Source organism: Cebus imitator, unplaced genomic scaffold (assembly GCF_001604975.1).
Source record: "Cebus imitator isolate Cc_AM_T3 unplaced genomic scaffold, Cebus_imitator-1.0 Scaffold595, whole genome shotgun sequence".
Taxonomy (NCBI): domain Eukaryota; kingdom Metazoa; phylum Chordata; class Mammalia; order Primates; family Cebidae; genus Cebus; species Cebus imitator.
The window spans coordinates 292,702-305,782 of record NW_016107910.1 but is presented as its reverse complement, the minus strand read 5'-3'; the positions used below and the strand labels follow the sequence as shown (position 1 = coordinate 305,782).

The 13,081-nt window shown below is 35.7% G+C and overlaps 1 protein-coding gene across 1 annotated transcript in view; it reads right to left on the bottom strand.

Moving 5' to 3' along the window:
• The window catches only part of RPS6KA6 (ribosomal protein S6 kinase A6), a 129,834-nt gene that overhangs the window by 56,746 nt on the left and 60,007 nt on the right, over positions 1-13,081 (bottom strand). Inside the window, 1 exon segment of the mRNA XM_017516582.2 lies at positions 1,323-1,465. Within this exon segment, the coding sequence (XP_017372071.1) occupies positions 1,323-1,465 (143 nt within the window).

Here is a 13,081-nt window from a genome sequence, read left to right as displayed (position 1 = left end):
TGCTCCCCTCCCTGTGTCCATGTGTTCTCATTGTTCAACACCCGCCTATGAGTGAGAACATGCGGTGTTTGATCTTCTGCTCTTCTGTCAGTTTACGGGCATTTTTATCTTTGACAATTCATCTCTGTTTAAACTGTGTCATCTAATTTGCTACCAAGGTAGTAACTTCTTACTTTGAAATCTCTATAATCTTTCAAATATCTTTTAAGACCTTTTTGTCTTCCCATTTCTAGTTTCTTCCATTACAATCCACTTATATAATGCTGTCAAGGCTAATCTTCCTAAAATACAATTTTCTGTAATTTCCATCCTTTTTAAGAATGTAAAAGTTTCCTCCCACCGAGAGAAGCACGTATAAATGTTTACAGGTTTATAGTTTCACTTCCTCCACCTTTGCCCTCTTTCTCCACTACTCCAGTCAAACCGGTTCTCCAAGTCTTTGCTAATATTATCACAATACTCTCCTTCTTGACACACAACTATTTAAATTTTATCCATCCTTCAGGGCTTAAGTTCCACCACTTCCAGCTTGCCTACTCAGCTTACATCTTCTCTGAACTCCTGAGGTACTTCTTGAGAGTTTATTTAGCTACTGCAATTGAAAAAAGACCAAATATTGTACTTAGAATCAGTCCCTATCCCACAGACCTCCCAGTATGTCAGGCTTATAACAGGCACTTAACATGCTGATTTGTCATATGGTGTGCTACTCAGTGATAAATGAGTAAAATGGATCAGACCTCAAAAACAAATTGTATCTAATTCAACAGCTATATACCTATCACCCTACTGACTACTACAAATTCTATGCTTAATCCCTTCATATCAAATTAGTCTGTATTAAGCATCTACTGAAATGCTCACTATGCTTGTTACTACAGGAGTTGGAGAGTAGTATAAGACATGATTCGTCTCCTCAACAGGTTTATAACCTTTCTAGGGCATGCATGAAACAATTTGACAATAAGACACTATATGGCAAGGTGCTAAATTCTGTAACATTCAATTAAAATACCATATAACTGCTAGACTCATCATTCTGAAATATGGAATCTGACAAACCTTTTAATAAGTATCAACATATGAATAGTTTATAGTAACAATGCTGCCATTTACCTTTCTACTGGCAACTTTAAAAGAAATCAGAACACCAAAACTAATTTTTATTGTATAACAGCTAGCCAATCACAAGGTTTTGGATGTTAATTATGAATTATCAGAACTCCTTTCTGACGTGATAAATCCCAAAATTTGAAATAAAATAAAATTATAAGTAATATCAATAACAGGTTGGCATAATTAAAACAAATAATGCTACTTACCATAAGAACACCATATGACCACCAATCAGCACTCTGGGAATGGCCTCTCCTATTTACTACTTCAGGAGCCATATACTCTACTGTACCACAAAATGAGTATGCCTTCTTTTCTTGATCTACTGACTCCTTGCTGAGTCCAAAATCTATAATAATAGTATTACCAAAAAATGTGTCTGAAAAACTTCAGAAAATAGAAAACATCAAAAACAACAAAACAACAAAATAATGTATTAAACATTACAATTATTTATGGATGGCCTACAGTTACTCTTAAGAAAGTTCCTGTGAGATCAATAAAAGAAAGCAGCCTGTATTTCATAACAATACTCTTTAAGGTCATTTAAAGATTGTTCCATTAAATCTCATCTTCAAAATACATGCTTTCTGGTCTGCACTACAGTATCATGGAAATATTTTGAGGAAACAACAAGTAAATCAAAGCTGCCATAATGACCTAAGTTTTAAAACAGATTAAGACAAAACAGAAATAGTAACTTATACTTTTTAAAATATTGAAAAAGCAAATTTTGCTTTGGCTTTGGTGAGCTTCCATTTTTGTTCAAAGCCTTCAAAGAGCTAAAAATATCAATATATAAAAATCAATCTTATTTCTTGGTATTAGTAATGAACAACTGGAAGGTGAAATTTTTTAAGTACCATTAATAATACCACCAAAAATATCAAACTTGAAATCCACAGGTATAAATATACAAATACAGCTATAAAATATATATGTAAGAATTATATGCTGACAACTGGAAACATTGATGAAAGAAATCAAAGTAGACCTAAATAAATGGTAAGTATGCCATGTTCATGAATTGGAATATTTAATGTTGTTAATAGGTCAATTCTCCCAAAACTGAGATGTCAATTCAATGAAACTTCAATAAAATCCCAGCAAAATTTCTTCTGTAGAAATAAATAAGCTGATTCTACAATTTGTATTAAAAAAAGAAAAAGCCAAGAAAATAAAATAGCCCAAACAATTTTGAAAAGCAAGAAAAAAGTGGAAGGACTTATATTTCACCTGACTTCAACACTTACTATAAAGCTACATTAATCAAGACAATGGGGTACCGGAAAAAGGTTAGACATATATATCAATATAAAAGAAATGTGTTCAATAATAGACTGACATATGGAGTTAGTTCTGCTATAATGTTTCTTTTGAAAATGCAAATTTGTTCTAATGCAATTGATATCTTAGCAAACAATTTAAGTATAACAGGAATTTCACACTGGCTTATGGGTGATTTTGTCTGCAGGAAATGTTAGGTGAGCACAGAAAACTGCACTAGCTGAGCTTAGCAAAGTAGAAATACATAAAATGCACATATGTACACACCTCAATCATCTATCAGCTACTTCACTGTATTTGTTATGAGCCACTCCTGTCCACTAGTGTTAAAATTTTCCTTCCAATTCCAGATAATCTAACTTCCACTACAGCATTATAACTTACAAACTGTAACTTTTCTTATACCTACTTCCAGAAGCAAACTTCAGATCTTTTTCAAGGTAAGGAACCATATTTATTGCAGTCTTTATGTATTTCGTAATCATTTAGAACATGTAAAACAAGGCTACCACTTTTACTTTCTTTTGCATATCACTCATTAAACATTTTAAAGTTATGCCCCTTGTCTCACTTTCCCTGTAAGTTCTGTGGTTTATATACTATGCATTTATGCATGCTGTAGTGATTCAGATCACATATGTCACATTATAACAGAACTGGCTCTACATTGTCAATTTCTGGCAAAGGTGCAAAAGCAATTCCATGGAGAAAAAGCAGTCTTTTTAACAAATGGTACAAGAACAAGTAGGACAGAGATATAGAAAAGTTCATCCTCATATCTTAAGTAACTCAAAATATATCGTAAACCATGTAAAACCTAGAACTGTAAAATTTACAAAAAAAAATCTTTGTGATCTTGGGTTAGACAAGGAATTCTCAGATACATCAAACATATAATCCATAAAAGAAAAATAATGATAAACTGGACATCATTAAAAGAAATAAAACTGTTCTTCAGAAAACAGCATTAAAAAAATGAAAAGCTACAGTAGGAGAGAATGAAGCAAGACGGCAAAATAGAAGCCTATACCATTTGTAGTTTCTGTAGGAACACCAAAGTTTAAGAACTACTGCACATAGAAAAGCATCATCACAAGAATAAAAAATCAGGTGAGTAATCACAGTACTTAGTTTTAACTACATATTGCTTAAAGAGGCATTGAAGAGAGTAGAAAAGACAGTCATGGATCACTGATGACACCTCTTCCCCATGCCCCAGCAGTGGCCATGCAGCGAGGGGAGCCTCTGCAGATAGGGGAGGGAAAGCTCAGCAACTGAGAGATTTTACATTGAATTCAGCGCTGCCCTGTTACAGCAGAGAGCAAAGTCATGCTGGGCTCTTCCAGCACCCACATATGGAAGAAACTTTATTTATTTATTTATTTATTTATTTATTTATTTATTTATTTATTTGAGACGGAGTTTCGCTCTCGTTGCCCAGGCTGGAGTGCAATGGCGCGATCTCGGCTCACCACAACCTCCGCCTCCTGGGTTCAGGCAATTCTCCTGCCTCAGCCTCCTGAGTAGCTGGGATTACAGGCATGCGCCACCATGCCCAGCTGATTTTCCAGCACCCACATATGGAAGAAGCTTTATTTATTTATTTATTTATTTATTTATTTATTTGAGACGGAGTTTCGCTCTCGTTGCCCAGGCTGGAGTGCAATGGCGCGATCTCGGCTCACCACAACCTCCGCCTCCTGGGTTCAGGCAATTCTCCTGCCTCAGCCTCCTGAGTAGCTGGGATTACAGGCATGCGCCACCATGCCCAGCTGATTTTTTTGTATTTTTAGTAGAGACGGGGTTTCACCATGTTGACCAGGATGGTCTCAATCTCTTGACCTCGTGATCCACCCGCCTTGGCCTCCCAAAGTGCTGGGATTACAGGCGTGAGCCACCATGCCCAGCCTGCTTTTGTTATTTTTTATGTATTATTATTTTTTTGAGATGGAGTCTTGCTCACCGCAACCTCTGCCTCCTGGATTCAAGTGATTCTCCTGCCTCAGCCTCCTGAGTAGCTGGGATTACAGATGCCCAACCACCATGCCCAGCTAATATTTTTGTATTTTTAGTAGAGGCAGGGCTTCACCATGTTGGGTCAGTCTGATCTTGAACTCCTGATCTCAGGTGATCCATCCACCTTGGGCTCCTAAAGTGCCAAGATTACAGGCATGAACCATTGTGCCCAGCCGGGGGAAGCTTTTGGACAAGAACTAGCCAGAGGGGAATTGCCCATCCCAGTCGTCTAAATTTGAATTCCTCAGCAAGCCTTGACATCTTGGGCCAAAGTGATCTGGGGTTCTAGGTAAACTTACAAGGCAGTCTAAGATGTAAACCCTACAATTCCTAGACAACAACTAGTGTTGAACTGGAATTAGAGCCAGTGGACTAAGGTGGCATGTGGCCTAGGAAGATACCAGCAGAATGGCTAAGGGACTATTTGTGCCACTGTTCCCACAACCTCAGATAGCACAGCAACAAAAGTGACTTCTTCCTTCTGCTTAAGAAAGGATCCAAAAGTAAAGAGGACTTTGTCTTAGATCTTGGATATCAGCTCAGCCATAGTAGGATAGGACAGGGGGCAGAGTTGGGAGTTTCCCATTTTAGGCCCTAGCTCATGGATGACATTTCTAGACACAACCTGGGCCAAAAGGAAACCCACTGTCTTGAAGAGAAGGACCCAATCCTGGCAGGATTCATTGCCTGCTGATTAAAGAGCTCTTGGGCCATGAATAACCAGCAGCAGCAATATACCAAGGTAGAACAGCATGGACCTTGGGCTCTGAGACATGCTGGCTTCAGGTGTGACCCAACAAATTGAGAGCTGTGGTAGCTACAGAAAAAGACTCCATCTGTTTGAGAAAAGCAGATGGAAAGGTAAAAGGGACTGTCTTGCACCTTAGGTACTAGCTTGGCCACAGTGGGATAGACCAACAGGCAGGCTCTTGAGGTCTCTGAGCCTAGGCCTAGGCTCTTGGATATGATTTCTGGTCCTGCTTCTGGAGGATAAGGGAGCCCAGTGCTCTGAAGAGTGAGTTCCCAGCCTGGCAACATTCACCACAAGTTAACTGAGGAGCTGTTGGGCTTTAAGTGAAAATTGCCAGTGGCTTGGCAGAATCCCCACTATGGGCTGCTGGTGCTGACGGCTACAGGGAGAGGCTCTTCCACCTGCAGAAAGGGGAAGAAAGTGCAACAAAGATTCTGGATTATGGTCTGAGTGCCAGCTTAGCTGCAGTAGAAAGAACATCAGGTAAATTTCTTAGGTATTTGATTCTAATCCTTGGCTCCCAGACAGCATGTCTATTATTCCTGCCCAGGGCCGGGGGAACTCATTGCCTTGAAAGGAAGGGCACAAACCTGTCTGGCTTTACCATCTGCTGAGTGTAGAGCACTAGGGCCTTGAGTGAACATAGGTTTTAGCCAGGTAGTAGCTATAATGAGCTATGGGTGAGACCCAGTGTCGTGCTGACTTCCAGTCTGATTCAGTACAGTCTGAGTGGTGGTGGCCATAGGGATGACTGCATAAACACATCCCCATTCCAGGTGGCTCAGCATAGAAATAGATTCCATTTGTATGGGAGAAAATAAGGGAAAAGAACGAGGTTCTCTGACTGGTAATAAAGAGAATTCTTCCAGAATTTATCCAAGACCATCAATGTGGTACTCTAGAAGCCTATAAAACCACAGCATTATTGGGCTTGGGGTTCAAGTCCCAGCGAATACCTGTAAAGTCTTCCCAAAAAGGACAGGTACAAACAAGCCCAGAGTGCAAAGACCAAAATATAAATCTAACTAATCAATGCCCATATACTGCCAAGCATCTACAAGCAGCAAGACCATCCAGGAAAACATGACCTTACCAAATGAACTAAATAAATAAGGAGCCAGGAACCCATTCTGGAGAAGCAGAGACAGATATGCAGGCTTTCAGACAGATAATTCAAAATAGCTGTGTTGAAGAAACTCAATGAAACTAAAGATAACAAAGAGAAGGAATTTAGAATTCTATCTGATAACTTTAATAAAGAGATTAAAATAATTAAAAATAATCAAGTAGAAATTCTAGAGTTGAAAAATGCAATGGACATATTGAAGAAAGCATGACAGTATCTTAATAGAAGAACTAATCAAGGAGTGAAAATAATTTGTGAGCTTGAAGACAGGCTATTTGAAAATATGCAGAGACAAAATTAAAAAAAATAAATAAAGCATGACTACAAGTCCTAGAATATAGACTAAGAGGGGCAAATCTAAGAGCTACTGCTCTTGAATAGAAAGTAGAGAGAGAAAGAGGGGTAAGAAGTGTATCCAAAGGGATACTATCAAAGAACGCCCCAAATGTAGATAAAGAAATAAATATACAAGTACAAGAAAGTTATAGAACACCCAACAGATTTAACCCAAAGAAGACTGCCTCAAGACATTTAATAATCAAACTTCTAAAGTTCAAGGATAAAGTATTCTAAAAGTAGTAAGAGAAAATAAATAACATAATGGAGTTCCAGTACACCTGGCAGCATACTTTTCAGTGGAAACCTTGTAGTGGCATGACATATGTAAAGCACTGAAAAAAAAATAACTCTACACTAGTATAACTAGCACAAAATATTCTTCGTGCATGATGGAGAAATAAAGACCTTCCCAGACAAACAAAAACTGAGAGATTTCATCCACACCAGATCTGTCTTATAAGAAATGCTAAAGGGAGTTCTTCTATCTGAAAGAAAAGTATGTGAGTGAGCCAAAAGAAATCACCTGAAGGTAAAAAACTCACTGGTAATAGTGAGCACAAAGAAAAGTGCAGGGAATATTATTAACTGTCACTGTAGGGTATGAAATCCTCTTAAGTAGAAAGACAAAATGATGAGCCAATCAAATAATAACTACAACAACTTTTCAAAACATAAACGTAGTACAGTAAAACATAAAGAGAAGAAATAAAAACTTAAAAAGTGGGGGAATTAAGTCAAAGTGTAGTGTTTTTATCAGGATTTTTTCATGTTTGTTTGTTTTTTTGTTTAGACAATCAGTGTTAAGTTGCCACCAGTTTAAAACAAGAGGTTAGATCATATTGGCAAGCCTCATGGTAAACTCAAACCAAAAAACATACAACAGATATGCAAAAAATAAAGAGGAAGAAACTAAATCATAGCATCACAGGAAATCACCTTCAGTAAAAGAGAGCAGGGAGGAAGAAAAAAGGAAGAGACAACCAGAAAACAAATAAAAAATGGCAGGAGTAAGTCCTTATTTATTAATAATAACACTGAATGTAAATGGACTAAACAATCAAAAGACATAGACTGGATGAACCCATGAAAAAACAAGAACCAATGATCTGTTGCCTACAGGAAACACACTTCACCTATAAAGATACACATAGACTGAAAATAAAGGAAAATAGAAACCAAATAGAAAAATAGAAACCAAAAAGGAGCAGTAGTTACATCATACAAAATTAATTTGAAGATATAAACTAGAAGAAGGGAAATAGGAGGTCATTATGTAATGATAAAGGGGTAAATCCTGTAAGAAGATAGAAAAATTATAAATATCTATGCACCCCAAACTGTAGCATCCAGATATATAAATCAAATATTAATAGAGATAAAGAGGGATATAGAACTCAACACAATAACAGCAAGTGACTTCAATACCACATTTTCAGCACTGGGCAGATCTCCCAGACAGAAACTCAACAATCAAACATCAGACTTAATCTGCACCATAGAAAACGTGGACCTAATAGATACTTGCAGAACATTTCATTCAACGGCTGCAGAATACACATTCTTCTCCTTAGCACATGGATCACTCTCAAGAATAGACCATATGTTAGATCACAAAACAAGTCTTAATATATTGAAAACTCTAAAATGATATCAAGCATCTTCCGTGACCATAATTGAATAAAACTAGACATCAACAACAAGAGGAATTTTGGAAACTGTATAAACACATAGAAATAAAATAATATGTTCCTGAATGACCAGAGGGTCAATGAAGAAATTAAGACAGAAATTTTAAAATGTCCTGAAACAAATGATAATAGAAATACAACATAACAAATCCTATGGAATACATTGAAAGCAGTATAAGATGGAAATTTATAGTTGAAATTGCTTACATCAAAAAAAAAAAAAAAACTTCAAATAACCTTATGATGCAACTTAAAGAACTAGAGAAGCAAGCAAACTGAGCCCAAAATTAGTAGAAGAAAAAATAATATCAGAGCAGAAATGAATGAATTTGAAATGAGAAAAATAATGTAAAAGATCAATGAAATAAAAACTAGCTTTTTAAAAAATAAATAAAATTGACAAACCATTAGCCACAATATCAAAGAAAAACAGGGAGAAGACCCCAATATGCAAAATTAGAGATGAAAAAGGAAACACTATGACTGACACCACAGAAATTCAAAGGGTCATTAGTGGCTACTATGAGCAACTACATCCTAATAAATTGGAAAATCTAGAGGAAATGAACAAATTCCTTGTCACATAAAACCTACCAAGATTGGCCAGGCATGGTGGCTCACGTCTGTAATCCCAGCACTTTGGGAGGCTGAGGTAGGTGGATCACCTGAGGTTGAGAATTTGAAACCAGCCTGACCAACATGGAGAAACCCTGTCTCTACTAAAAACACAACAAATTAGTCAGGCATGGCGGTGCATAAAAAAAAGTCTCCCAGTAATGAACAGCCCATGACCTGATGGCTTAACTGCTATATTCCTCCAAACATTTAAAGAACAATTAATACCAATCCTGCTCAAAATATTCCAAAAAGTAGAGCAGGAGGGAATACTACCAAAGTCATTTTATGAGGCAATTATTACCCTGATACCCAAATGAGACAAATATACAACAACAACAACAAAAAACTACAGGCCAATATCTCTGATGAATAAGAACGCAAAAATCTTCAACAAGATACTAGAAAATTAAATTCAGTAATACATTAAAAAGATTGTTTATCATGAGAAAGTGGGATTTGTCCCATGTATGCAAGGATGGTTCACCATATGCAAATCAATTAACATGATACATCATATCAACGAAATAGAGGACAAAAAACCACAGATCATTTCAACTGATGTTGAAAAAGCAACCAAAGAAATTCAACATCTCTTCATGATAAAAACCCTCAGAAAACTGGGTATAGAAGGAACAAGCTTCAACATAAAGCCATAAGTGACAGACCCACAGTTAACATCATACTGAATTGGGAAACACTGACATCCCTTCCTCTGAGACCTGGAACACAACAAGGATGCCTGCTTTCACTACTGTTATTCAACATAGTACTGCAAGTCCTAACCAGAGGAATCAGACAAGAGAAAGAAATAAAGGGTATCCAAATGAGAAAGGAAGATGTTAAATTATCCCTTTGACAGATGGTATTATCTTGCATTTGGAAAAACCTAAAGACTCCACCAAGAAACTATTAGAACTGACAAAGAAACTCAGCAAAGTTGCAGGATACAAAATGAACACAAAAATCAGAAGCATTTCTACAGGCAACAAAGAATAATCTGAAAATGAAAGCGAGAAAGTGATCTCATTTACAATAGCCACAAATAAAATCAAATACCTCATAATTAACCAAGAAGTAAAATATCTACACAATGAAACTATAAAACATTGATAAAAGAAATGAAAGAGTACATGTAAAAGGAATATAAGAAAATAACGCAAAAAAATTGAGAAAGACACACAAAAAATGGAAAGATACCTCAAGTCCATGAATTGAAAGAATCACTATTGTTAAAAATGTCCATAAAACCCAAAGTAATCTATGGATTAAACACAGTACCTTTCAAAATAGAATGAGATTCTACCCAGAAATAGAAATGAGATTTTACCTAGAAATAGAAAAAAAAAATCCTAGAATTTATATGGGTCCACAAAATACCCAGTATAGGTAAAGCTACCTAAGTGAAAAGAACAACTGGAGGAATCACATTATCTGACTTCAAATTATACTACAGAGTTATTGTAAGATGGTACTGTCAGAAAAACAGAAATATTAAACAGGGTAACAGAATAGAGAACCCAGAAATAAATCCATGTATCTACAGTAAATTCCTTTTCAACAAGGTTCCAAGAACATATACTGGGTAAAGGACAGGGTTTTCAATAAATGGTGATAGGAAAACTGGATATGCATGTCCAGATGAATGAAACTATATCTCTAGCTCTTGCTGTATACAAACATAAAAACACAATGGATTAAAGATTTACATCTAAGACCTTGAACAATAAAACACTACAAGACAACACTAGAGAAACTTGCCAGGTCATTGGACTGAGCAAAGACTTCTTAAGTAGTAGCCCACAAGCACAGGTGACCAAAGCAAATATGGACAAATTGTATCACATCAAGTTAAAAAGCTTCTGCACGGCAAAGGAAACAATCAATAAAATGAAGAGACAATTCACAGAATAACAATAAGGGAAAATATTTGCAAACTGTCCATCTGACAAAAGATTAATAATCAGAATATATAAGGAGCTCAAACTACTCTATAGAAAAAAAGTCTAATAATCCAATTAAAAATGAGCACAAGATCTGAATAGAAATTTCTCAAAAGAAAGCATACAAATGTAAAATAGGAATATGAAAAAGTGCTCAACATCACTGATCACCAGAGAAATGCAAATCAGAACTACAATGAGTCATAATTTCTCCCTAAAATGATGCTTTTATTCAAAAGTCAGGCAATAAAAAAATGCTGGTGAAGCTGTGGAGAAAAAGGAAATCTCATATGCTGTTGGCAGGAATGTAAATTAGTACAACCACTATGGAGTACTATCAGGAGATTTCTCAAAAAAACCTAAAAACAGAGCTACCATGAAATCCATTATTCCCAATGCTGGGTATTTACGTAAAATAAAGAAAATCAGTACAATAAAGAGATATCTGTACTCCCATGCTTGTTGCAGCACTGTTCTTAATAACCAAGAGAAGAAAGCAGTCTAAATGCATATTGATAGAAAAATGGATAAAGAAAATGTGGCACTTATACACGACAGAGTACTATTCATCCATAAAAAAGAATAAGAACTTCTCATCTGCATCATGGAGGGAACTGGGGGTCATTGTGTTAACTGAAATAAGCCAGGCACAAAAAAATAACTTATGTTCTCGCTTATTTATGAAAGATGCAAATTAAAATAATTGAACTCATAGAAACAGACAGTAGAAGGATGGTTACCAGTGGCTGGGAGGGGTACAGGAGGAGGGGACTTAGGGGATGAAGGATGGATAATGGGTGCAAAAAATAGAAAGAATAAGACTTAATATTAGCTAGCACAATAGGATGAGTATATAATTTAATTATATATTTAAAAATAACTAAAAGTGATAACTGTACTGCTTGTAACACAAAGGATAAATGCTTCAGGTGATGTATACTCCATTTACCCTGATGTGACTATTAGGCATTATATGCCTATATCAAAATATCTCATATAACCCATAAATATATACACATATGTACCCACAAAAAATAAAATTAAAAATTAAAAAAAATTAAAAATTCTAGGTAGAAAAGCAAAGAATCCATTTTTTTAATGGGCAAATGATCTGAATAGACAATTCTTCAAAGAAATAAATACATGAAGACATGTTTAGTGTCATTAGTTATTAGAGAAATACAAAATAAAACCATGATGATTCTACTTAATGCCTATTAGAATAGCTAAAATAAAAAATACCAACAATACAAAATGCTAGTGAGCATACAGATCCACTGGACATTGCTGGTGGGTATGCAAAATGTTACAACCACTTTGGAAATCAGTTTGAAGTTTTCTCAGTTAGTTAAATAGATCAACTGATCTCACTCCTTATATATATACTAAAGTGAAATAAAAATTTATGGTCAAAAAACCTATACATGAACAGTAGTTTTATTAATCATTGCCCCAAACAGGAAACAACTCAAATGCCTCCTCATTGAGGAATGGATAAACAAATCATGGTAGCGCCATAAAATGAAACACTAATTAGCAATTTAAAAAAAATCATTGATATGGCCAACAATATGGATGAATCTCAAGTGGCCTATGCTAATTAAATGAAGCCAGTCTCAAAAGGCTGTATACTGCATGCCTCTGTTCATAATTACATTATGGAAAGGGCATATATATGGGGACAGAAAGTAGACTGGTGGTTGGCTTGGGGTAAAGGGAGGATTGACTTATAAAGAAAGAATTTGTGGGGTGGTGTTATGGAACTGTTCCATATTTTTATTTTGGTGATAGTTACAAGGCTGTATGCATTTGTCAAAACCTGCAGAACTATACACAAAAAAATTAGTTTAAAAAATTAAGCTTTATATTTTGAGATGATTGCAGATTCACATACTGTTACATGAAAATCTACAGAAATCCTGTTTACCCAGTGTCCCCCAAGGTAACATTTTGTAAAACTATAGTACTATAACCACAGCCAGGACACTGACATTGATGCAGTCAAGACAGAATAGTCCCATCACCAAAAGAGATCAGAAGGATGAGTTTTAACATATTTAAATTATACTTTCATCTTAAAAATAAAAAAGCTATAAGCCCTATATTTATTAAATTTAAGGAAAATATTGAGCATAGTTAGAAAATCAGTTTTGAGAGGACCTTAAATTAAAGTTAATGTTGATATTTTATTGTAAACAAG